This window comes from Hemitrygon akajei, chromosome 29 (genome assembly GCF_048418815.1).
Source record: "Hemitrygon akajei chromosome 29, sHemAka1.3, whole genome shotgun sequence".
NCBI classification, from domain to species: Eukaryota; Metazoa; Chordata; class Chondrichthyes; order Myliobatiformes; family Dasyatidae; genus Hemitrygon; species Hemitrygon akajei.
Genome location: NC_133152.1, coordinates 46,360,744 through 46,388,038, shown reverse-complemented (window position 1 = coordinate 46,388,038; position 27,295 = coordinate 46,360,744). Strand labels below are relative to the sequence as shown.

Here is a 27,295-nt window from a genome sequence, read left to right as displayed (position 1 = left end):
GATATAAAGATAGGTGGAGGGGCAGGTGGTTTTGAGGAAGTAGAGAGACTAAGGAAGGACTGAGACAGGTTAGGAGAAGGGGCAAAGAAACGGCAGATAGAATACAGTGTCGGGAATGGCCATGCTCTCTGGTAGAAGAAATGAAAGTATTAACTATTTTCTAAATGGAGAGAACATTCAGAACTCGAGTCACAAAGGGACTTGGTACTCCTTGTGCAGGATTAATTCAAGGTTAATTTTCAGGTTGGGTCTGTGATGAGGAAGGCAAATACAACATCAGTGTTCATTTTAAGAGGACTAGAATATAAAATCAAGGATGTAATGTTGAGACTTTATAAAGCACTGGTGAGGCCTCACTTGGAGTACTGTGAGCAGTTTTCAGCCTCTTAGAAAGGATATGCTAAAACTGGAGGGTGTTCAAAGAAGGTTCATGAAAATGATTCCAAGATTGAATGGCTTGTCATATGAAGAGCGTTTGATGGCTCTGGGCTTGTATTCACTAGAATTCAGAAGAAAGAGGGGTGACCCCCATTGAAACCTATTGAATGGTGAAAGGCCGCGATAGAGTGGATGTGTAGAGGATGTTTCCTACGGTGGGAGAGTCTAAGACCAGAGGGGACAGACTCAGAATAGAGGAGCATCCTTTTAGAATGGAAATGAGGAGGGATTTCTTTAGCTAGAGAGTGATGAATCTGTGGAATTTGTTGCAACAGGCAGCCGTAGAGGCCAAATCTTTATATATATTTAAGGCAGAGGGTGATAGATTCTTGATTGATCAGGGCATGAAGGGATACAGGGAGAAGGCAGGAGATTGGGACTGAGAGGGAAAATGGATCAGCCATGATGAAATGGTGGAACGATTTGATGGGCCGGATGGCCTATTTCTGCTCCTATAGTTTATGGTCTTATTGTTTTTATTGGAAACATTTAAGACACTCTTAGGCACCTGGATGATAGAAAAATGGAGGGGTTTGTAGGAGGGAAGGGTCAGATTGATTTTGGAGTAAGGTAAAAGGTCAGCACAATATTTTGGGTTGAAAGGCCTGTACTGTGCTATAACAGTGTCTGCTCTATATCACAGCACAGGAACAGGCCCATTGGCCCATCTAGTCCATGCTACCTAGTCCAGTCGACCTGCTCCTGGATCATATCCCTCCATACACCTCTCATTCATAAACCTAGTCAAATTTCTATTAAATGTAATCAAACCTGGATCCACCTCTTCCGTCGGCAGTCCCCTCATGTTCTCCTTGATCTTTTCACCTTAACCCATAACCTTTCCTATCACCACTCTCCTTCCCTCCCTCCCCTTCGTTTTAGCTTTCCCATGGATGCTTAATTAATTTAAACATTTAGTGGGCTGGAAACTCTACACCTGCAATGTAAATCTGCCTCATTTCAGCTTTGCTTCGATTTCATCATCTCTGCGTGAACTTCACCCTCATTAATGTTTCTGTTACAGTGCATTTCAGCTACAAAGGAAAAGTATCAAACGACACCACTATGGGCCCAACCATCCTTAAAATTGGTAAGGAGAAAGCGTACAGATGCTAGAGAGCTTACAACTGTTGCTTTAGAAATGCCATTTCAATTTCTCTGAGAATAAGTGGTTTCATTTCTCTTGTTTCCACTAAAGGGGGACCAGAAATTGCTGCCTTGGTGTGTCTCGGAACACTCGTTATCAGTTCTCTCTTAATTTTGTCCGTGGCTGCTTTTTTCTACCTCAAGCGGTCGAAGAAGCTCCCGTTTTTGTTTTACCAGCAAGGCAAAGGTGACTCACTGGCATGTGTTTGTGTATATTCATTCAATGTGCTGCTGAAGTAAATGAAATTGTAGGTAGTCTGTCTCCTAGGTAATCTCTGTCTCACTCTGAAGTTTAAGTTCAAGTTTATTATCATTTGACTGTACATGCACATAAGCATTAGTCTCACAGCCTGAGGGAAGAAGCTGTTACCCAGTCTGGCCTTCCTAGTCCTGATGCTCTTGTACCTTCTTCCTGACGGCAGTGGGTCAGAGAGATTGTGGGATGGGTGGTCGAGATCCTTAACAAAACTTCAGGCCCCTCATCTGCAACGCTGCCGGTAAATGTCACAAATGGGAGACCCTGGTGACCCTCTTGCCATTTTTACTGTCCTCTGAAGGGTCTTGCAGTCCACCTTCTGTACCACACAATGATGCTCTCAATGGTGCTCCTGTAGAAAGTTGTTAGAATGGGATGGGGAGCCTTGCATACCTCAGTCTCCTCAGAAAATGGAGACACTGCTGGGCCTTCTTGACTAATGAGGAGGTGTTGTGGGTCCAGGTTAGATCGACCGGAGAGGCTGTTGCGGCCATGTGGGCTGCCATCTTGTTTTTTGCTTTCCTTGTTTGAGCCCTATTCCTTCACTGAAACAGTAGCGAGGTGACTGTCCAATGTTATTTCCATCTCACTGTGTAAACAGTCACATTTATCCAAAATCATTAGATTATTTCCCACACTATCTCACTTGCTGATAACTAATTGGGCGGCCTCGTTGGGGAATCCAGTTTAATTTGGTCTTCGACCTTGGGCTTCTCGAGTAATTGGTTATTATTGTCACAAGCTCAGTGAAAGATCTGCTTTGCACAACATCATTTTGTTACACTGAGCGCTGAGGTAGTAGAAGGTAAAACAAAACAAGAATGCAGAATAAAAGGTTACAGTAACGAGTGCAGGCAGATAACAAGGTGCGAGGGCACGACCAGGTACAGACCTGTGTAAAAGTCTCGGGCACATGTATATGGCCGGGGTGCCTAAAGACTCTTGCACAGTACTATATTTGTCAACGTAGAATGGAGAGCAAGTTTGTAAATCTAGAGTGGGAGCAAAGGATGTTGAGGGTGGAGTGGCGTGGGAGGGGGTGTGACAGGTGGCAGAGGAGGAGTGCCGGGGTGAGGGGTGGTGCAGATAGAGACACGCCCAGCCCTGAGACAACAGGCAAGGCCATTTGATTCCAAACAATTGGTTTATTGATCATTACAGAATGTCTCTCGGGTGCTTCCCTCTCCCTTCCCCTTTCCCAACCATGATTCCCCTCTCCCTGCCCTCTTCCTACCATCAGTCCACAATAGAGACCCACAGGGTTTATCATCATTCACAGATGGCATGATTTTTTAGCAGCAGCAGTACAGTGCAATACATAAAATTACAATACTGTACAAAAGTCTTAGGTACCCTAGCTACTGTATACTATGTGCCTTAGACTTTTGCACAGTACTGTAGATTGTGAGGTCAAGAGCCTATCTCTTTGTACTAGGGAATTGTTCAGTGGAAGTCTTGCATTTTAATCTTATTTTGCTCCCACTGGGTTACTGGTGGTGTGTGTGCTTTCTGTGAACGAACACCATTTTCTATGCTGACTGGACCCATGTGTCTGTGCAAAGATTAAAAATAGGAACAGGTACCAGTTCGACAAGGGCACAACTGATCTGATGTAACCTGGACTTCACATTGGACCAGAGGGACGTGACCGTGTGTACCTCTAAATAAAATAAAATACATTTCATATTCTTGTGTCAGATTTCCCATCAGCCTCCTGTGCTGTAGGGAAAACAATCCGGGTTGTGTCCTCTTATTGCTCATAACCAGCGAATCCAGGTGGCATCCTAGTGAGGGAGAGGGGGATGAAGTAAGAAGCTGGGAGGGGATAGGTGGAAAAGGTAAAGGGCTGAAGAAGGAGGAATCTGATAGGTGGACCCTGGGAGAAAGGGGAAAAGGAGGAGGGGCACCTGGGGGAGGTAATAGGTAGGTAAGGGAAGAGGTAAAGGGCTTGAGCGGGGAATCGAGGGAGGGGAAAGTGTTTTTTAAGAAACAAGTAAGTACAACAGTTATAATGATGCACAGGACGGAACTTCTTGCGCCAAACTAGCTCTCTGATAGGATTTAGATTTATTAATCTAAGTCACCCAAGTCTGAGCTGCGACCTCGATGTTTATCTTCTTTTTAACAAATTGTCTTATTTATTTAGAGATGCAGCTTGGAACAGGCCCTTCTGGGCCTTCGTGTTGCACCACCCAGCGACCCTCGAGTTAACCTTAGCCTAATCGCGGGATAATCTATAAAGACCAATTAACCTATTGGCCTGTTCACAATTTTAAACAGTTCTATTATTGACTTCCCACTGTCGTGGGAAAGCAGCCCCTCAAAGACTCCCTCCCACGCTGGTTGTTCTACCCCCTCCCCTCCCACCCCTCCTGTCGGGCAAAAGATTCAAAGGTTTGATAACCCATACAACCAGACTCGAGAACTGCTTCTATCCCAGTGTTATCAGACTGCCTTTCATGCTCACGTAGTCCAAGATTTGATGATGCCAACATCCTTGACAAGGAAGGGAATGCCTACAAGAGAAAGATTAGGGAATCACTAGAGATAGAGCACGTGGGAGATGTAAATGTAGATTCTAAGAGTGTTGGGATAGCTCCAGTCTGGGGCCATACATTCCTAAAGAGGGTTGGCCCTAAAAAATCGACCAATCAGAGCAAAGCCATTTCAAGCTAATCAGTCAGGAATAGGCAATTCTGATCCAGCCAATCAAGATCAAACTTTAAGCCCCTGCTCACTTGAGAGGGTATCTAAAGGGGTGTCTTTCAGGGAGCTTGTCATTTGACTAGCTTGTGCATGAGGAGGAGAGTTGGGTTTACTGTTGAAACATTGCATTTAGTATCTGTAAGTATGTGACTGTGAAGGCCAAAGGATGATATAGATCTAAAGGGACGTCCCAAAATCCTGGACTCCCCCCACTATTGGAAACATCTTCTCCACATCCACTCTATCTAGGCCTTTCAATATTTGATAGGTGTCAATGAGATCACCCTCTCATTCTCCTAAACTCCAGGCCCAGAGCTATCAAACCCTCCTCATACACTGAACTTTTAATTCCCAGAATCATTCTCGTAGACCTCCTCTGGACATTCTCCAATGTCATCGCATCCTTTTTCACATGAGGGGCTCAAATCTGCAACCTGCCTTATAAAGCCTCACCATGACATCCTTGTATTTACGCTCTGATCTTCCCCAGTTCTTGGAACTGATCACGCAGTTGCATTTTCACCCATGACCTGGGTACTACATCACGACCTCGGGTCGTCGTAGAGTATTCTGAGGGCTCTTGAGTTTGTTTCTTAGTCTTCTTGCATTTTATTAATTGTAATTATTTGTGTTGTTGTTCTTGGGATTTTTTATGTTATTGTTCGGCCTTCTCTAGTTTACATTGAAGCAGCAATTGTAATTGATTACATCCAATTAATTCTCCGAGACTTTCCAGGTGTCCAACAAAGTATCCTCGGACCATTTGTCTTTTATTGAAATAGTTAATTGTAAGCTGTTATTAGTCTGGGGTTTTATAATTTGGATATAGATTCTTTTATGCCCTGGGGTGTATTTAAAGGGGCAGTACTAATCCCCCATTGGCTCGGTTGTCCTGCTCCTTGCCTAGTGACGTTCTGGCCGAGTTTCCCCAAGTTAGCTAACACCTTGTAGGTTTAGGTGTTTTGTTAATAAAATTCCTCGTTTTGTTTAACCTTTTGAGTCTCTGTGTAATCCTGCGCTTGGGTCCGAAGGTGCATCTTGACAACAATTGTGTTACAGCTGTTGTGTTTCAAAGTCTTGTACCTTGAATTGAGTGTGAACAGACATGTGGTTGACAATTCTCAACAGTTTGAAAAATGGACTTTCTTACTGAAGAGTCTTATTAATTTTCAGATTCCATTCTTCAGCCAAGTGAGATGGTAAGAAATCTTCATACGTGACCTTCACTGTTGCACCGCGATCTATCAGATTCTATTTTTACAATCTTAGTTTCATTTTTATCTAGCTTTATTTTTACCTGTACATCGAAACGTAGAGTGAAATGCGCCAGTTGTGTCAACGGCCAATGCAGTCTGATGAGGTGCAGTCTTACCTGCACGTCTCTGGACTGTGGGAGGAAACCGGAGCTCCCGGAGGAAACCCACGCAGTCACAGGGAGAACATACGAGCTCCTCACAGGCAGCGGTGGGAATTGAACCCCAATCAGAGGCTCTGCACAGCGTTACACTAACCGCTATGTAGCCATGCTGCCCAAGCACAAGTAGCTAGATGTGAAGTATAATTTGCTATTCAGTTTGATGAAGCTTTTATGCCAATTAAACTGAATATAATGGAATTCAGATTGGATAAGAATCAACAGTTTTTATTTGATCTGCCTGAGAGATCCAGGCAATTTATGTGTAAATGTTTAAAGTTATGTCAGTAATCTGTGCAATAGCTTGCCCCTTTTTTAAATTCAGCAGTAATGTAATTCAGCAATATCCCTAACCAGTGGTATTAATGTGACTGGCTTCTCTTTCCAATGTTTTCACAGGCAGAAATGATGAGGAGTTCCGTTCGATCAGGTAATGGACTGGACGTTATGACAGAGACGGTTATTCTGTTCGCAGGTGTAATTACAATGATCAGAGGGGTTTAATGTGACAGTGTGATGCTTTGGTTAAGCACCTCCACTCCATACACAAAACAGAGTATCCCGGTGGTGAACCATTTTAATTCCTATCTCCTTCCCGTTCTGACGTGTTGGTCCGTGGCCTCCTGCCACGACGAGGTCACTCTCAGGGTGGAGGAGGAACACCTTTTCTGTTTGGGTAGCCTGCAACCAGTTGCCATGGACACCAGTTTCTTCAGCAATGCACACAAAGTGCTGGAGGAACTCAGCAGGTCAGGCAGCATCTATGGAAATGAATAAACAGTCGACGTTTCGGGCTGAGACCCTTCATCAGAACTGGAAAGGAAGAGAAGATGTCCAAATAAAAAGATGAGGGGAGGGGAAGGAGGATAGCTAGAAGGTGGTGGGTGGGAAAGGTAAAGGGCTGGAGAGGAGAGTGGACCATGGGAGAAAGGGAAGGAGGAGGGACATTGGGGAGGAGGTGAGAGGAGGTAAGAGGCCAGAGTAGGGAATAGAAGTGGGGGGGAGAAAATTGTTTTATTTCACTGGAATTGATATTCATTGCATCAGGTTGGAGGCTACCCAAACAGAATATAAGGTGTTGCTCCTTCACCCTGAGGTTGGCCTCATCAACGCACAAGAGGAGGCCACGGACCGACATGTTGGAATGGGAATAAGGATTAAAATGTTGGGCCACTGAGAAGTTCTGCTTTAGGCAGAGGCACTCAGTAGAACATTTCCCCAACTTACAACGGGTCTCACCAGTGTAGAGGAGGCTGCACTGGGAGCGCGGGATGCAACAGACAGACACAGTGTATTCGCAGATGAAGTGTTGCCTCACCTAGAAGGACAGTTTGGAGCCCTAAATGGAGATGAGGGAGGTGAATGGGTACGTATGGCACTTAACTTGTTTGCAAGGATAAGTGCCTGGAGGGAGATTAGTGGGGAGGGACAGGGGCAAATGGACAAGGGAATCACTGAGGGAGCAATCTCTGTGGAGAGTGGGCAGAGGTTAACATGTGTTTAGTGGTAGAATCCCTTTGGAGATGGCAGAAGTTGCAGAGAATGTGTTGGATGTGGAGCCTCATGGGTGGTAGGTGAGGACAAGAGGAACTCCATCACTGTTAAGGCAGTGGGAAGATGAGGTGAGCGCGTCGTCCTTAATATGGAGGAGATGGGGCAGCATCAATGGTGGAGGAAAGGGAAACCACATTCTTTAAAGAAGGAGGACATCTCTGATGTCCTGGAAAGGAAGACCTCATTCTGAAAACAGATGCGGTGGAGAGAAGAACATAAGAAATGGGAATAGCATTTTTACAGAACGCAGTGTGGGAAAAGGTATAGTCAAGGTAACTGTGGGAAATGGTAGGTTTATAAAAGATGTCGGTAGACAGTTTGTCTCCAAAGATGGAGACAGAGAGATTGAGAAAGGGGAGGGAGGTGTCAGAGTGGAAGTTGATGGAAATTGACGAACTCAGCATGGGTGCATGAAGCAGCTCCAATGCAGTCTGCGATGTAGTGGAGGAAGAGTTGGGGAGCATCACTGGGGAAGGCTTGGAACTTAGACTGCTTTACGTAACCAACGAAAGGCGGGCAGAGCTGGGGGCCCATGCAGTTCATGAGAATGAGTCTGGGAACGAAATGGTTAATTTTGTATGAGGAGCATTTGATGGTTCTGGGGCTACACCTGCTGGAGTTTAGAAGAATGAGGGGGAATCTTGTTGAAACCTATTGAATATTGAAAGGCCAAGATAGAGTGGATGTGAAGAGGATGTTTCCTATATTGGGGGAGTTTAGGATCAGGGGGCACTGCCCTAGAATAGAGGGACGTCCCTTTAAAACAGATGAGGAGGAACTTCTTTAGCCAGAGGGTGGTGAGTCTGAGGAATTCATTGCCACAGATGGCTGTGGAGGCCGAGTCATTGGTTATATTTAAAGTGGAGGTTGATAGGTTCCTGAGTAGTAAGGGTGTCAAAGGTTTCAGGGAGAAGGCAGGAGATTAGGGTTGAGAGATATAATAAATATTAAAAAAAGAGAAATAAATATAATAAATGGTGGAGTAGACTTGATGGGCTAAATGGCCTAATTCTGCTCCTATTTCTTATGGTCTTATTGTTATAAATTGTTTTATTATGAATAAAGTTTATTTTGAGATTTTAACAAAATGCCAGGGCATTAACGATTGGTGCATGGTGCTGCTCTGTCCTGTGTGGATCTCACTGTGTCTCTGATTTGCATTTCAGTCAGAAAGCAGAGATATTCCAGAAGGGAGCGCATGTCTGCGTCTGCGACCTCGGCTGCCACTGTGAACGACATTTGACCTCTGGCCAGCACCGACCCCGTGTGCTGGAGATGTGTGCGTCATTTAAAGGTTGGCTGTAGGGAAGGAGTGGTGTGCTGACCCATTGCCATTCATGGACACCACTGTTAGGTTAGAAGACTTGTGCCACTGGCGGCCACAACGGGTCCGAGGTGGGTACTCGGCCCAAAGTGACTGAAGTAGAAATGCACATGAGCAGGTACCTGGTGGAAATCGGATGCTATTTTAACTTCAGGACTTCTGATATTCACTAGGAATACAAAAGGCATTGTCAGTGTGTGAGAGAGAGCAACAGCTTCTCCCCGGATGCTTTTCCACCTGTTGGTCGCTGTCTAGAGAAACTGACCTGCTTTCTCCTCCTCACTTAACTTGGCCTGTCACCCCCACAGGGACATCGGCCCCAACGACAGTTCGTCAGAGTCATCTGCCCTGGGCCAGTCTTTCAAGTTGTCCGCAGGTGTAGTCCATCTTCGAAGATCCTCCTTCTCTCAGGGATGAAGTCTTTGGAGCTTCTGTTGGTGTTTCTGTAGATCTGGGTTTTTATGGGATGGGGTTGCTAGTCCCATGTCCAACCCTTCTCTTTTTGCAGCCGGGGTTGGGACTGCGTATGGTGGAGTTTTCTCTTCAGTGCTGTACATCTTTACGTCAGTCTAAAAGCACAACACAGTTTGAAGGGAAGTCTGCATTCCTCTCCTTCTGTAGAAGCTGATATTTTATTCCGGCTTCAGTGAAGCCCTTTAGTTTGAGGTCATCAGTCCTCTGAGCTCAGATTCATCTGCTCTGCTCAACAATTCCTTGTGGGATCTAACCAAGTGCTGCTTCCACCGGGGATGGACGGCTGAACGCAGTTGCCCCAGATTCTGTTGGTCAGCACCTTTGTGTCTGAGCCCAAGTGGACGTTGGAAATGGTAACTGAAGCTTGGTTTTTCAGGCTGACCTCTCGTCAGCTTCCAAGCTTGTCCATTGTATTGGGTGGAGAGGGATATATGGATAACAAGTCCATGTAACTTTTAGCTAGTATTGGATAGTGTTTGATGTATATATTAAAAAGATAAAATAAAATAAATATTTCCTTACTGTTCTCTCTATTTTGTACTTTGGAGCATTCATTGTATTTTTTGAAGGAAAGACGTGCCCCACCGCCTCTGTTTCCTCAGGCACTGCACCGTAAACACTTCAAACTGCTTTTCATTGTGAGCAGTTTTGGGCCCCTTATCTAGGAAAACGTGCTGGCTTTGCAGACGGTTCAGAAGAATGATCCCAGCAGTCAAAACGTTGACGTATGAGGGGTGTTTGAGGGCTCTGGCTGTGTACTCACTGAAATTTTGAAGAATGAGTGAGGATTTCTCTGAAACCTATCAAATATTGAAAGGCTTAGATAGAGTGGACATGGAGAGGATGTTTTCAGTAGAGGGGGAGTCCAGGACCAGAGGGCATAAACTTAGAATATAAGGATGTCCCTTTAGATAGATAGATAGATAGATACTTTATTCATCCAGAGATCAGGAATTTCTTAAGCCAGAGTGTGGTAAATATGTGAATTTATTGCTCATGGTAGAGAGGGCTTTACCCATGATGGACTGGGCTGAATCCACTACTTTTTGTAGAATTTCCCATTCAAGGGCATTGGTGTTTCCGTACCAGGCTGTGATGCAGCCAGTCAATGCATTTCTATAAAAGTTTGTCAGAATTTTAGATGACTCCTCAAACTCCTGAGGAAGTAGAGAGGTTTGATTGGTCTTAGTACAAATAAATGCAAAAACTCAAAAGTAAATTTATTATCACAGTCCGTACAGTATATGTCACCATATTCAACCCTGACATTCATCTTGCAGGCATTCACAGTAGAAATACAGTAAAATTAATGAAAAACTACACCCAGACTTAACAAGCAATAAGTGTCAAAAAGAAGACAAACTATGCAAAATGCAAAATAAAATCAAATACTAAGTAAATAAATAATACTGAGAACATGAGTTGTAGAGACCTCCAAAGTGAGGTTTAGGTTTGAGCACATCTATATGAAAATGCTGTTGCAAGAAAGCAGCATCCATCATCAGGGACCCCCACCACCCGGGACATTCTCTCTTCTCGCTGCTGCCATCAGGAAGAAGGTACAGGAGTGTCAGGACCAGCCAGGTTCAGGAATAGTAATTACCCCTCAACAGTCAGGCTCTTGAACCAAAAGGGATAACTTCACTTGCCCATCATTGAAATATTCCCACAACCAACGGACTCACTTTCAAGAATTCTTCATCTCACGTTCTCGATGTTTATTGCTTAATTATTATTATTTCTTTCTTATTTGAACAGTTTGTCTTTTGCACACCTGTAGATTGCCCATGGTGCAATCTTTCATTGATTCTGTTATGATTATTATTCTATAGATTTTTTGAGTATGTCTGCAAGAAAATGAATCTCAGGGTTGTATATAGTGACATATCTATACTTTGATAATACATTTACTTTGAACTTTTGAGGTTGAGGTGAGTGAAGATATCCATGCTGTTTTTGGAGCCTGGTAGTTGAGGGGCAGTAACCTGGTGGTCTGGGACGCTAGGCTCCTGTACTTTTTTCCTGATGGCAGCAGCGAGCGTGGCCAGGGTTCTGAGGTCCTTGATGATGGATGCTACTTTCCTGTGACAGCGCTCCATATAGATGTGCTCAATTGGAAACTCGTGTTACCAATTGATATTATATTAAATATTTTGCCTACTGCAGTTTTTTTTTCAGTTTTACAGAAAAATAATTTTCGTGATGTTTGATTTTTGTACTGGTTTGAGATTGCTGCTTTGTAATTATGATTTCAATTAAAAGGATATCCATTCCATGGATTACGTAGTTTTAGTATGAGGTATGGCAGGGATGAGTTACACCTGCAGTCCCGCCTGTGGCCACAGCAGGGCAGTCTAGACTGAGTTTACAGCCAATGATAATCAAACCACTGCAGCTGCTGTAAAGCTGAGATAAAAACTGAGGGGGGGGGTGCAGAAAGGCTCTGCGAGTTGGGTAGGATGTTCTGAATGGTCCACAGACCAGGACCTTTAGTCAGTTCATGTTCTAGAACCTTGCCCAATGGTTCTGGAACTGCAACATTAACCAGATAAGATTCAAGGAGCAAAGAAACCGGGCTTAGGTCCCTTGTCACCAGGTTCAGGGAAAAATTATTATCCTTCATCAGTTTCCTGAATCTGCAAGGATAATTTCACTCAACTCAACACTGAACTGATTCCACAACCTACAGACTCTCTTTAAAGGACTCTACAACTCCAGTTCACAGTATTATTTATTTATTTTTGTTTTTGCAAAATCTGTATTTGTTTGCACGTTGGTTATTTTCTGCCTTTGTGTGTAGTTTTACACTGATTCTATTGTATGTCTTTGTGTTTCTGTGAAAGTCTCTACTGTGAATCTCAGATGATTAGTATGTGACATACACATACTTTGATAATAAAGTTACTGTGGACTTCAACTGTTAAGAGGTCAGCACCATCTCATGTGTTGTAGTGTTCTTTGTATCAGTCGAATAAACCTCTAAATTGCTTTCTCTACTTAATTGTCCTTCCTTAAATGAGACCAGTACACTACAGGACAGACCAGAAGGCCCAACTAGTCCGTGCCATCCACTATGTCCATCGGAGCCAGTCCCATTTGGCCCACATCCCTCCCCACCACTTCTACCCATGTACCTGTCCAACTGCCTTCAAAGGGTGGTATGGTAGCATAGTGGTTAGCACAACACTTTACAGTGCAGGTGACCTGGGTTCAATTCCCACCACTGTCTGTCTGTATTTTCTCCCTGTCTCCATGTGGGTTTACCCTGAATGCTCTGGTTTCCTCCCACAATCCAAATACATACCAGTTGATAGGTTAATTGGTCATTGTAAATTGTCCTGTGATTAGGTTCAGATAAAATCGGGGTTGTTGGGAGTGAGGCTCAAAGAGCTGGAAGGGCCTGTTCTGTCTGTGATTTATCTCAATAAATTAATGATACCGTCTTCTACCAAATATTGAATAGCCTACATAGAGTGAATGTGGTTGGAATGTTTCCTGGAGTGGGGATCCTAGGACCAGAGGACACAGCCTCAGAACAGAAGGATGTCCCTTTAGAACAGAGATGAGGAATTTCTATGACCAGAGGTAGTGAATCTGTGGGATTCTTTGCCACAGGCAGCTGTAGAGGTCAAATCTTTATGTATGTTTAAGGCGGAGGTTGATAGATTCTTGATTGGTCAGGGCGTGGAGGGATATGGGGAGGAAGTAGGAGACTGAGGTTGAGAGGAAAATTGAATCGGCCATGAGGAAATGGCAGAGTAGACTCTGGGCCAAATGGCTTATTTCTGCTCCTATGCCTTATGCCCTTAAGGGTGAAACTCTGGTTTAGAGGGATATGGGCCAAATGCAGGCAAATAGGACTGGCTTGGATGGGGCATTTTGGACAGCATATGCCAGTTGGGCCAAATGGCCTGTTTCCCTGTTGAATGACTCCAATGGATTCATAGTGAAGTACATCATGAACCACTTCTTCCCTCGGGCTGGGAGACTAATGAATACCCTGCCACTGCTGAGGCCTGGTTGCCAGGACAGCCAGCTGTTTAGTTGACTGTTTACCTGTGCTCCGCACTACATACACTGCATTACATTGTATTAACTTACTCGTGGTAATATTTTGTTTCATTTGCTGTGTATGATATGTTTTGTGGGTCCATCGTGGTCCAGAGAAGTGTTTTGTTTGGTTGTACAGCCAGATGAAAATAAATTTGAACATAAATATAGGCCCTTCAGCCCACTGATACTGTGCTGATTACCCACTCGTTTACACTATTACAGAAATCCTAAATAATTTCCATTCTCTCCCCCCCCCCCCCCAGATTGTAACCCTCTCCCATACATACTCTGGCGGGGAGGTGGGGTGTATGAGTGGAAGTTACGTGGCGAATTGGAATGAGTGGCGGTGTGGATTTACATCTCTAACAAAGGAGATGTAAGGTGCTCCTTCCCTCTGCTAGCCAGCAGGTTATGTGAAGCCATGGGAGCAGGTGGTGGATGGTCGTACGAGCAGCTGGTGTGTATCACAAGTCCTGGTTATGTGACCACTGACACCAGGCAGACAGTCTCTGAAGGGTATTGATATTGGCTGGGGTCACCCGTCTGGTAAAGACACTACCCAGAAGAAGGCAATGGCAAACCACTTCTGTAGAAACATTTGCCAGGAACAATAATGGCAATGCAAAGACCGCAATCGCCCACGTCATGCGACACGGCACATAACGAATGACAAAAGATCTACCAATCTGTAGGTCCTTGGAATGTGGGAGGAAACTGGAGCTCCCAGAGAAATCGCACATGGTCACAGGGAGAACGTGCACAGACAGTACCCGAGGCCAGGATCAAACCCGGATCTCTGGTGCTATGAGTCTGCAGTTCTACCCGCTGTGCTGAGGTGTCACCAGTAAGAGAGGGAATGAAATGTCCCTCAAGAAGTCCACTTCTGCCAGTTCTGTAAACCTCTGGGCAGCTGTGGACTCAGGCAGTTCCCACCTTGATAACAGAATCCCATCCATGGGAATTCTTCAGCCCTGACTTCCTCAGCGGGAGACCACGGTCAGTGGGGATCAGAAATAACATCTCGTCACTCACAAACAATACTGGATCACCTCAAGGATGTGTGCTCAGCCTGCTGTACTACTCTCTCTACACTCACAATCACGTGACTCAGCCCAGCCCAAGTGGCATTTATAAATTACCAGTGACACAACTATTGTTGGCAGAATCTCAGACGATGACAAGGAGGTGGACAGAAGTGAGATAGACTAGCTGTTTGGGTGGTGTTGCAACAACAACCTCGCATTCAACGTCAGCAAGATGAAGGGACTGATTGTGGACTTCAGGGGTGTAATTTCTGGGTGTGAACATCTGTACTGGTCTCAACATATTGATATAATCATGAGGAAGATGAGTCACCCCAACCCCAAACCGCTACCATCTGGGAAATGGTACCACAGCGTTAAAGCCAGGACCAACAGACTCCGGGGACAGCTTCTTCCACAGGCCATCAGACTGATTGATTCGCGCTGATACAATTATATTTCTATGTTATGTTGACTGTCCTGGTGTACATACTGTTTATCACAAATTACTATAAATTGCACATTGTACATTTAGACGGAGACAAAATGTAGAGTGTTACTCCTCGTGTATGTGAAGGATGTAAGTAATAAAGCCATTTCAGTGGATATTATTTCATTAGGAGTTTGAGGAGATTTGATATGTCACCAAAGACTAGCAAATTTCTACAGATGTAATGTGGAAAGCATTCTGACTGGTTACGTACACTAACTTTCAAACGTTCTCCTATAACTCAGCTTCTCAAGCCTGATCAACTTCCTTGTTGCACACTTTCGAGTTATGTGTGTGCTCTCGACATCCAGTGTACGAATTGCTTTATTTTGATACCAGTGTTGCCACTGGCCAAGGCCTCACTGGAGACACATGACTGCAGGCTGGGTTACATGGGGCTCCCAGCCTGAGAAGAGGACAGCGTGGTAGCGCAGTAGTTAACGTAACACTTTACAGCACCTGTGATTGGGTCCAATTCCCACCGCTCCCTGTAAGGAGTTCGTGACCGCGCGGGTTTCTTCTTACATTCGAAAGACTCGCACATCATTTAGGTAACTGGTCACGTGGGTGTAATTGGGCAGCGTGGGCTCGTTCATCCAGAAGGGCCTGTCATCGAGCTATGTCTCGTTGGAGTAAATTTATTATCGAAGTACATACACGTCACTGTGTACAACCTGGAGATTCATTTTCTTGCAGACATTCACAGTAGACCAAGGAAGTACAGTAGAATCAATGAAAATCTACACACAGAGACTGACAATGTGCTAAAGAAGACAAACTGCATATACAAAAAAAAAGTAAATCATAATAATTTATTTCATTTAGAGATACAGTGCGGTAACAGGTGCTTCCGGCCACCTATCTAACCCGAGCCTAAGTCACAAGACAGTTTACAGTGACCAATTAGCTTACTAACTGGTATGTCTTCGGGTTGTGGGAGGAAACCCGTGCACTCACGGGCAGAACATACAAACTTTCTTACAAAGGATGCCGGAATTGAATTCCATTCTGTGACGCCCCAAACCCTAATAGGATCGGGTTAACTGCTACGCTTCTGTGGTGCCCCAAAAATGATATTGAGAACACGAGTTGTAGAGTCCTTGAAAGTGAGCCCATAGGTTGTCTACTGAAAATTATCCATAGTGTGGATAACCGCCGAAGAAATCAAAGAGAAATTGTTCTCTGGGTGTGAGAGAGAACAACAAGAAAATAGACGGGCCAGTTGTACTGAGAGGATGCTGTGTTGTGGGCTAGCATGGACAGTAGGGTTGAATGGCCTATTGTAGTTTAGTAGTTTCTTTGTCAGCTCAGCTGCAGTTGGGGATGGATGATTAATGGTGGTATTGCCAAATATACCGACATCCTGTGAATGAGTAAATGAAAAGTCCCCACAATGTTTTGGGACAAAGTGAGATGGTGAGTGGTGATGGCTGAATCATGGAGTCACACGACATCTCACCAAGGTGCCCATCCAAACTAGTGCCATTTGCCCATGTTTGGCCCATATCCCTCGAAACCTGTCCTGTCCATGTACCTGTGCAAAAGGCTTCTAAAGGTTATTATCATAACTGCCTCAACTACTTCCTCTGCCAGCTGGTTCCACATACCAACTGCCCGCTCTGCAGTAACTTGCTCCTCAAGTTCTCAAATCCTTAAGCCTGTGCCCTCTAATTTTAGATTTCTATCCCTGGGAGAAAGACTATTTCACATTTGCTCAACCAGCACCCCTCATGACTTTATACACATCTATAAGGCCTGTCGAGTTCCCTTAAACCCAAGTGTAGAAAGTGCCAGAGCCCTAGAAGAGATATTTAAAAAACCCTTAGTGACAAGAGAGGTAGCAAGGGATAGCCAAAGTTGTTCCGCTGTTTTACAAAGGCTCTAAGCATAATTCATAGAATTATAGACCGGTGAGTCTGATATCAGTTGTGGAAAAGTTTTTGGAAGGTGTTCTAAGGGACTGGGTATATAAGAGTTTGGATAGACAGGGACTGATTAAGGATAGTCAACATGGCCTTGTGTCTGATAGTTTTCTGAGGAAGTTTCCAAGGAAGCAGACGAAGGCAAGGCAGTGGATGTTGTATACATGGACTTTAGCAAGGTATTTGACGAGGTCTCGCCTGGGGAGGTTCAGCCACTCGACATTCAGTAGTAAATTGGATTAGACTTTGGCTTTGTGGGAGAAGCCAGAGAGTGTAGTAGAGGGTTGCCTCGCTGACTGGAGGCCTGTGACTAGTGGAGTGCCAGAGGGATCGGTGCTGGGTCCATTGTTGTTTGTCTTCTATATCAGTGACCTGGATGATAATGTGGTCAACTGATTCAACAAATTTGCGGATGATACCAAGATTTGGGGTGTAGTAGACAGCGAGGAAGGCTATCATGGCTTGCAGAGGGATTTGCATCAGCTGGGAAATGGCAGATGGAATTTAATGCAGACAAGTGTGAGGTGTTGCACCTCAATAGGACCAACCATGGTAGGTCTTACGCAGCAGGGCACCGAGGAATGTGGTAGAACAAAGGGCTCTGGGAATACAGACTCATAATTCATTGAAAGTTCCATCATAAAGAAAACTTCTAGCACATTGGCCTTCATAGATAAATGTATTGAGTACAGGAGATGGGATGTTATGTTGAAGTTGTATAAGATGTTGATGGGGCCTAATTTGAAGTATTGTGTGCAGTTTTGGTCACCTACCTACAGGAAAGATGTAAACAAGGTTCAAAGAGTACAGAGAAAATTTACAAGGATGTTGCCGGGTCTGGAGGACCTGAATTATAAGGAAAGATTGAAAGATTGAAAAATTGAATTTTTTAATGTTTCTTAATTGTACATATGATTTTTTTATGTTCTATCGCTGAGCAGCAGTGAACCATCTGACTGGCCTATCAGAGTTCTCTTTAGGAACTAGCTGACTTGATCAGCATTTCTGATCTGGCCATTGTTCACGATTGCACTTAATTTAAAAGAAAGGTTAGGACTTTATCCCACAGAGTGTAGGAGAATGAGAGGAGATTTGATAGAGGTATACTAAATTATGAGGGATATAGATAGGGTAAATGCAAACAAGCATTTCCCACTGAGTTTGTGTGGGACTAGAACCAGAGGTCATGGGTTAAGGGTGAAAGGTGAGAAGTTTAAGAGAAACATGAGGGGAAACTTCTTCGCTCAGAGGGTTATGAGAGTGTGGAACGAGCTGCCATCACAAGTGGTACATGCGAGCTCGATTTCAACATTTAAGATGTTTGGATAGGTCCATGGATGGGAGGGGTATCGCCCCAGTGAAGGTCGATAGAGGAAACAGTTTAAATAGTTTTGGCATGGACTAGGTGGGCTGAAGGGCTTGTTTCTGTGCTGTTATTCTCTATGACTATAACAACATGGAAAGTATGCAAAGGTATGTATGTAAAGAATGTCAAAGGTAGAGAACAGTTTGTTATTGTAAATTACTTTTTATTATGAATGAGGTTTTGTTTCATTACAAAATTGGAGATTAATGGTAGGGCACACCCAGTCCTCTATTCTGGTATAATCCCATAATTTAAAGGTGTGCTCATCGAGACAGAATGTACTATGCTGTCTTATCAGATGCTGTATTGAGATCTAGTGTCGTTCTCACCATTCCGATAGATGCTTCTGAATTCCAGGCCCCCGTCAGTCAGACAAAACCGTCTGCTTTTTGGAAAAGGCAAGAGTCAGTCGCTCGCAGGAAGAGCGCAGAAGGATAAACAACTTTGTCACTGTGACAAACCGTAAACCACAGCCAACAGCCGAGAGGTTCAGATTGGAATAATAGATAAAGCTGAATGCAAGGCCTTCACAAGGCTAATCTCCAACAGAACAATTTAGCGGAATAATTAAAACTAATCTCAAATATAATGAGTCAATTTTCAAATCCTGTCATTATCCCAAAAAGGTTACTGTAAATTAGTAGCTTTGGGGATGAGAACAGACTGGGGTTGAAGGGATTTTTTTTTACTGAAGTTATTGCAACACAGAGGGCTCATTGAGAACTTGGAATGGTTAAGGCAGGCACATTAGCAATGTTTCAAAAGCTGGCGCCTCATAACAGTGACACCCACCACCTCAAGAAGCTGTCATCTTGTTGTGACAGCACCTCCTGTAGATATTAATGCTGGGTGGTTTGTTAGTTGGAGATAGAGCGCCGAATAGGTCCTTCAGGCCCTTTGAACCGCACTGCCCAGCAACCCCTGATTTAACCCTAACCTGATCATGGGACATGGGGAGGGAGGTGCTCATGATGTATTGTGCAGAGTCCACTGCACTCTGCATCTTCCTGCACATTGAAATTGTCATCCTTCCACCATCGGTGATAGTGACTGCAAGATGGAATCCGTCGTTAAGGACCCTCGGCATCCAGGAAGTGTCCTCTTCTCATTATTACCTTCAGGGAGAAGGTACAGGAGCTTCAGGACCCACACTCAATGTTTTAGGAACAGCTCTCCATCATTAAATTTCTGAATGAACACTATTTCAATATTTTGCTCTCTTTTTGAATTACCTATTTGATTTATTTGATGTTTTATATATTTATTAATGTAATTTGTGGTAATTTTATGTCTTGCACTGTACTGCTGCTGCAAAACAGCAAATTTCACGACGTGCATCAGGAGGAATTTCTTCAGCCAGAGGGTGGTGAATCTGTGGAATTCATTACCGAAGGCGGCTGTGGAGGCCCTGTTAGTGGGTATGTTTAAAGCGGATGCTGATACGTTCTTGATTTGTAAGGGTGTCTAAGGTTATTGAAAGCGGCATGTAGTGAGCATAAAGCTATTACAGAGCCAGCTGCCAGATCAGGGTTCAATTCCTGCCGCAGTCTGTAAGGAGTTGTACCTTCTCCCTGTGACTGCGTGAGTTTCTCTGTCTGTCCTGGCTTCTTCCCGTATTCCAAAGTTGTACGGGTTAAGGTGAGTGAGTTGTGGGCACACTATTTTGGCGCCGGAAACGCAGCGACACTTGCAGGCTGCCCAACACAATCCTCACTGATTTGATTTGCTGCAGATGACACATTTCACTGTATATTTCAACACAGAGGTGTCAAATAAAGAGAATCTTTAAATCTTTGTTAATCTTCAGTGAGGTTGAGAGGGAAAATAAGTCAGCCATGATTGAATGGCGGAGAGCACCCGATGGGCTGAATGGCCTAATTCAGCTCCTATCAGTTATGGTATTATGGTCCTGGTTTAACACCTTAACCAATCATGTGTGTGTCCCCCCCATCCCACATCCCACCCTGGGCAGTCAGATAGATCCTCGTACTCTGGTCTCTCAAGCAGGACTTGAATCTACAATCTTCTGACTGAGAGGTGGGCCTCAGTGAGACCCTCTCTCCCTGCTCGCCCCCTGTGATCTCTGCTACCCTCTGACTCATCGAGCATGTACTCACCCAGGCTCAATCCTCCTTCCCCTCCTCCCACCTTTTAATTCTGCTGTCTTCCCCCTTCCTTTCCAGTCCTGAAGAAGGGGCTCGGCCTGAAACATGGGCTGTTTATTCACTTCCATAGACACTGGCCGACTGCTGAGTTTCTCCAGCATTTTGAGTGTGTTGTGCTGGATTTTCTCATCGCAGGAAGCAGACTAACTTGTTTTTACTCTCTGTGAATACACCAGGGGATCAGAACAATAACCTACTTGTTACAGCCTTATCTTCACTGCACGTAGCCAACTGCTTCCTGAACGATGATAGGAAAATCCCAGGTCTGAGCTTGCGGGCAAAGGTGATAGAAAGGAAATGAGTCAGCGGACAATTAACCAGACCAAACAACGAATAGCAACGTCAATGCAATGAACTGATATCTATCTTTTTTCCCAAAAACTTGCCCCAAAGCAAGTTTTGAAACTGCAGTAGGATTCATGTAAATGAGAAAATCTGCAGATGCCTGGAAATCTAAAGCAACACAAACAAAATGCTGGAGGAACTCAGCAGGTCAGGCAGCATCTGTGGAGAAGAGTGAACAGATGAAGTTTTGAGCTGTTACGAGCCCCGTAACTGGGTCACTTACCAGCAAAGATGGAGACGTCCGTTGAAGTCAGATGATACTATTTTTAACAGTATTTATTAGTAAAAATACACAAAAAATAATATCAATGCAGGTAATATACGTCGTCAATACTAAATCTAAAAGTGCGGGTATAATAATAATCAATAAGAAATAAGCTCTATCGTTGTCTAGGGGATAATGTATTGTCCGATGGAAATATAAAGTTCACTCAGTTCATGCAGGCTGCAGCCGTTGGGGACCGCTGTGTTGCAATGGTTGGAGACAGAGAGAGATTTAGAGAAAAACTTGCCAGCTTTCCTTTTATGATTTCGATCCGTCAGGAGTCTCGTTGTCGTGGCCTTTCATTTGTGGCCTCTCCTTTAGCTAAACTGTTCTTCCGTGATGAGCCCGCCACCCTGGCAAGGGAGGACACACACGAGCTCTCACCGGTGTTCGCTATTAATCGCAGTCACGGGATTTCCAACGTTTCTCCTGGTGCGTCTAAAGGAGTTGTTCCCCAGACCCCTCTTTTATCCTTACTCACGGGGTCTCAGATGTCAATCAGGTTGGGATGATGCAATCCCTCAACCAGACCACTCTGGTTGTCCCCTGAGGGGTTTCAATGAATAGTACAGTATTCAATACACAATTCCATCTCCAAGAGACAATAGCCGTTATCAGTGGTTCCGTTTTGCTGAGGTCAGGACACATTCCAAACCTTGTGTATTCTGGATGTCTCTCTCTCATTTCCTGGGTCTCAGAACCGAATTAATAGCGATCTTGCGATTCTCAAAAAGGAGGGGGCGACTTTGTACCCTTCAGCCCCTCAGAGTTGCTTCACATTCATAACACCCCCTTCCTTCTAAGATTTTTGCCACAGGTAAAAATTAATTAATATAGAGTCTTACAGGATTTCCGAATCTAACACAATACAAAAGAGTTTTTTTTTCACTACAGAGTAATACAGTTATACATTCAATTCAGCATCTAGATAAACAGTCAGCAAGCACATTATCACTTCCTTTAATATGCTGTATCTTAATATCAAATTCTTGCAGCATCAGGCTCCAATTTAATAACCACCTATTTTTATTCCTTTTCTTCAGCAAACAAAAACTAAAGAGTTGTGATCTTAGCTTACATGTATATTACAAAAGTTCATGCAAATACTAATCTTTATTTTACTTTCAAACTTAACAGTCAATCTTCCATGGGGTTGTCTTTATTAGTTACATGCTTTGTCGAAATCCCTTAAAACCTGATCCTGTTATTTAAAGTGGCATCCCGTCAACCCTCGCCCCTTTTCCAGTTAACTCCCACGTGGTTAGCTTGCTTACCAGTGTGGAATAGGCTTTTGCATGCTCCTTTCATAGGAGTTATTTTATCAACAATGTTTTTCAAATGGAGCCCATTTGTTGAATTTCCACACAATTCTTTATTTTTAAGCAAGTCGTTAGTTTTATCTTCAGGACCCTTCATGCTATTAGTTTTCAGTTTAAAATCTGCAAGCAATCCCTCTTTGTCCAAACAGCATTTCAAATTCTGCCTCTTCACAGCACACTCTTGAATAACAACAGTGCGTGGGGCACCTTTACATTCCAAATCAACCTGTAATTGATTCGCAGGCACCGTGTTACCAAGCCATTGTCCCTTCAGCCTGGTTACTGCTTCTGACACCAATCCAGACTTTAAATTTTCTTCATTAAATTTAGGAACTACACTTTTCCCTTTTCCTTCAATAATAATATTCACCTCACCACCTTTTATCTCCTCACTAACTTTTAACGCACCTTCAAACACAAACAACTGGGAATTCTCACTTCCCACTAGTACCAAGGTTAACCCTTTTTTCACTGAACCAAGTCCATCTGACCCACAAGAACTGCATTCCTTTTCAACTGAATCAAATACCTCAGACTTTTCCAGAGTTCCATTACTAGGTTCAGTACCACGTGCATCCACATCTTGAACACACTCAAACAGGACATCTACCTCTTCCAGGCTTTCAATACCCGTACCCTTTTCAAATTCTAAGTTCCCCTGATCCTCCCAGTTACTCTCTGGGCAACTCCCTTCCGGAGTACACTCAACCCTGCGGGCTGAAACAACCTCATCTGCCAACCCAGCAGACTTCTTCAAGGTAATGGCATCCTTTTCATCTAGGACTGCCCTCATTTCATTATCGGGAACACCTTTAAAATTTTCAACTTCTTCTAACAGTTCTGCCAAACCAGACAGATCATCCATGTCCAACCCTAGACCTTCTAACAGCCTTATCTGTTTCTCAGTTTTACTCCGTGCCTCTATAAATCTCCTCCTGACTAAGGGCAGGTCTACCTCCTTTCCCTTACTCTCTTTCACCTCCCTATTCTCCGTTTTACCACCCTTTAACCCCTCCTGGTACAGGGTCGGTAAAAACCTCTCAGCCAAATCGATACTGGTCTCTTTCTCAGCTGCCTTTCTCGACATGCTGCGAGTGGTCGCGCATGCCGGATAGATCTTGGAATCTAGGGGCGGGTCCTCAACACTTACAGGCTGGCTTGTCAGCTCCACGGCCGACCAAATGTCACCACCAGCTAAATCGTTACCCAGAAGGATGTCTACGTCAGTTCTCGGAAATTCTGATCGCACCCCTATTTCAACTGGTCCAGATACCAGCTCATAATTTATAATGATCCTGTGCAAAGGCACAGCTTCTGTCCCTTTTCCTATGCCTCTCAAAGCTACCTCTCCAGTCTCGGGACCAAAATCTAGTACCTTACTGCGAATCAATGAGAGCTCAGCTCCAGTGTCTCTCCAGATCCGCACTGGAACTGGTGTGTCTCCCTCTTTCACAGACACGGTTCCTTCTGAAATAAATTTCTCAGGCCCCTCTCGTATTCTGTCTACCTGGGGCTTTCTCGTCGATTTACTGATCACCACAATACATCCTGTAGGGACTGCTGCTTTCCCTTTTCCTGTCTCCTTCCTCGGAGCAAGGCACTTAGATGCAATATGACCCACCTTTCCACAATTAAAACAGGTCAAGCCAGGACCTCTCCTGCCGTCTTGCCTTTCCTCCTCCTTATTTTTACCACTAGCTCCCGGCTGGATCTCTGCCTCAGCCGGCGGGCTTTCTCTACCATTCCCATGGTCTTTCTGGTAACTCTTATTCGAGGAAAACTTTGTCTTGTGGGTTGGGGCATATTCATCTGCGAACCAAGCTGTTATGACCCCAGCCCCCTCCTTTGTGAGAATCGCAAGAGCCCTAGTCAAGGGGGGGTCAAATGACCCAAGAGGGGGAGAGACGTGCTGAATAGACACAGGAAATGGGAGAGAGAGGGAGACGTGCTGAAGACCACGTTCCCCCAGGAAGCAGAATAAAGTGACTTGACTATTGTCTCATGAAGACCACGTGTAAAGCCCTCGGGCAAAGTGGGCTGGTTGAGAGAGAGATTGACACCTGCGATCCCGTGAGGAAGTATAAAGGAGGGTCTGGGGGGGACGACCCTTTCAGACGCACCAGAAGACACGCTAGAAATCCTGCGACAGCGTTTTGATAGCGACGGCCGGTGGTGGGGTTCGTGCGCGTCTTTTCCTTGCCTGGGATTGGCGACCTCACCACGGAAGAACGGCTTAGCTACAGGGGAGGCCACAGATGAGCGTCCATTTCCCAACGAGACTTCGACGAACCGAACTCCTAAAGGTTGGAAACCCTGTCGGGTAACTTTCATTCAATCTCTGTCTCTCTCTCTCTTTCTAACAAAAGTGCACCAACGTGACACCACAACAGACGGCAGCTGGTGGAACTGCAGTGACCGCAAGAGACTTTCAGATATACAGCGAACAATATATACATTACCCCTAGACAACGATAGAGCTTATTTCTGATTGATTATTACTATACCTGTGCTTTAGATTCAGTTGTGACGACGTATATGATCTGAATGTTTTGTATTAACCATACGTTTGTGCCCCTTTATAAATAAAAAACATTTGAAAATAGTATCATCAGACTTCAGCGGACCTCTCTATTTTTGCTGGTAAGCCACCCCGTTACGGGGGACATAACACAAGCAAATTCGGATATGGACTTATTCGGCTTCTCGTTCAAATACATCCGGATATCATCCGAAACACAACCTTTAAATTCCTCATTCAGAATTAACTCCCTGAGATGCCAAAAATCTTCTTCCACCATTTCTGCTGCACACCAATGATCCAAGAGCACACTCTTCTCATAGGCAAACTCTGCATACGTCTGATTTCACCCTTTCTTTAAATTTCTGAACTTTTGTCTATAGGCCTCAGTTACCAATTCATAGGTCCGAAGAATGGCCTCCTTTACTTTCTCATAATTCTCAGACTCCTCCTCCTCCATGGACAACGCTGCATATGCCCGTTGTGCCTTCCCTTTTAACACACTTTGTAACAACGTCACCCACTGATCTCTGGGCCACTTCTGATTCACTGCCACCTTTTCAAAATGCAAGAAATAACTATCAACATCCGTCTCCTCAAACGGAGGTACTAACCTAAACTCCCGACTAACATTAAATCTCTCCTCTCGGTCTGACCCTTGAGCTCTTCGCTCTTGCCTTAACTTCTCCAGGTCCATCTCATGTTGCCTCTGTTTCTCCTTCTCCTCATACTCCCTCTCCTTTTCAGCTCTCTCTTTCTCTTTTTCGGCCCTTTCCTTCTCTTTTTCAGCTGCTTCCAGCTGTTTTAACTTAATTTCATGCTCCCTCTGCTTCTCAGCTCTTTCCTGCTCTAACTCCTTTAGCTGGAGCTCATGCTCCCTCTTCCTCTGTTCTGCGTCCAGCCTCAATTTCTTCAACTCTAACTGAGCCGTCCCACTAGCTGGTACCTTGTCAGGGATATTTTCCAATACCTCAGCCAAAAACACATTCTTCACAATATAATACTGAGTTATGGCCCTCCGCACCTCCTGCTTTTTCATCGACAACCTCACCTCTGTGAGATTTAGTCCTTTCGCAATATTTATCAAGTCCGACTTTGTGGCAGCCTCTAGCGCCTCCAGAGTCGGGTTTTCTATGAATTCGTCTACGTCCATCTTTGCTGGTTTCCCATCTGGTTACCCGCGCAACCGGATCCAAGTTTGGACTTAAGCCCGATTCACTGGCCCTCCAATTTGGTATCAAATCTCGAGATGAGGCCCCACGTTGTTACGAACCCCGTAACTGGGGCACTTACCAGCAAAGATGGAGACGTCAGTTGAAGTCTGATGATACTATTTTTAACAGAATTTATTAGTAAAAATACACAAAAAATAATATCAATGCAAATATACAGATAATATACGTCATCAATACTAAATCTAAAAGTGCGGGTATAATAATAATCAATAAGAAATAAGCTCTATCGTTGTCTAGGGGATAATATATTGTCCGATGGAAATATAAAGTTCACTCAGTTCATGCAGGCTGCAGCCGTTGGGGAGAGAGAGAGATTTGGAGAAAAACTTGCCGACTTTCCTTTTATGATTTCGATCCGTCAGGAGTCTCGTTGTCGTGGCCTTTCACTTGTGGCCTCTCCTTTAGCTAAACCGTTCTTCTGTGACGAGCCCGCCACCCTGGCAAGGGAGGACGCACACGAGCTCTCACCAGCGTTCGCTATTAAACGCAGTCACGGGATTTCCAACGTCTAAAGGGGCCGTTCCCCAGACCCCTCTTTTATCCTTACTCACGGGGTCTCAGATGTCAATCAGGTTGGGATGATGCAATCCCTCAACCAGACCACTCTGGTTGTCCCCTGAGGGGTTTCAATGAATAGTACAGTATTCAATACACAATTCCATCTCCAAGAGACAATAGCCGTTATCAGTGGTTCTGTTTCTCTGAGGTCAGGACACATTCCAAACCTTGTGTATTCTGGACGTCTCTCTCTCATTTCCTGGGTCTCAGACCCGAATTAATAGCGATCTTGTGATTCTCAAAAAGGAGGGGGTGACTTTGTACCCTTCGGCCCCTCAGAGTTGCTTCACATTCATAACAGATCCGAGACCCTTCATCAGGGTATCAGATACTGTACCAGGACACCTAATGTCCTGATGAAGGGTCTCAGCCTGAAACATCAACTGTTTGCTCCTTTCTATAGGTGCTGCCTGGCCTGCCGAGTTCCTCCAGCATTTTGTGTAAAATTCATGGGATTGCATCACTCATGTGATAAGGAATCAGCCTCCAAGCCTACAAAAGCACATCTTAACAAGCTCATCTCATCAGCAATTTCTGTCTCAGGAATAACATGTCTTTGTCTTGTTAACTTCCCCAGTCCTTCCCGAGAACGGGGACTTCCTAAAGTTGGCTAGAGAATCACAAGCGCACTCCTCAGTCGAAGTCACTGATGTTCTGGGGAGTCACGGTAGTGAAGTGGTTAGTGCAACATTAATTCAGATCGGGGTTTCAGAATTCAGAGTTCT

The 27,295-nt window shown here is 44.5% G+C and overlaps 1 protein-coding gene across 1 annotated transcript in view; it reads left to right on the top strand.

The window, feature by feature from the left end:
- c29h1orf159 (chromosome 29 C1orf159 homolog) overlaps positions 1 to 9,838 on the top strand; it is a 20,743-nt gene extending 10,905 nt beyond the window's left edge. The window contains exons 5-9 of the mRNA XM_073032328.1: positions 1,463 to 1,528; positions 1,637 to 1,771; positions 5,720 to 5,745; positions 6,360 to 6,390; positions 8,681 to 9,838. Coding sequence (XP_072888429.1) covers positions 1,463 to 1,528; positions 1,637 to 1,771; positions 5,720 to 5,745; positions 6,360 to 6,390; positions 8,681 to 8,757 — 335 coding nt within the window. The 3' untranslated portion in view covers positions 8,758 to 9,838. The remainder of the gene's footprint in view (positions 1 to 1,462; positions 1,529 to 1,636; positions 1,772 to 5,719; positions 5,746 to 6,359; positions 6,391 to 8,680) is intronic.
- The last annotated feature ends 17,457 nt before the right edge of the window (positions 9,839 to 27,295 follow it).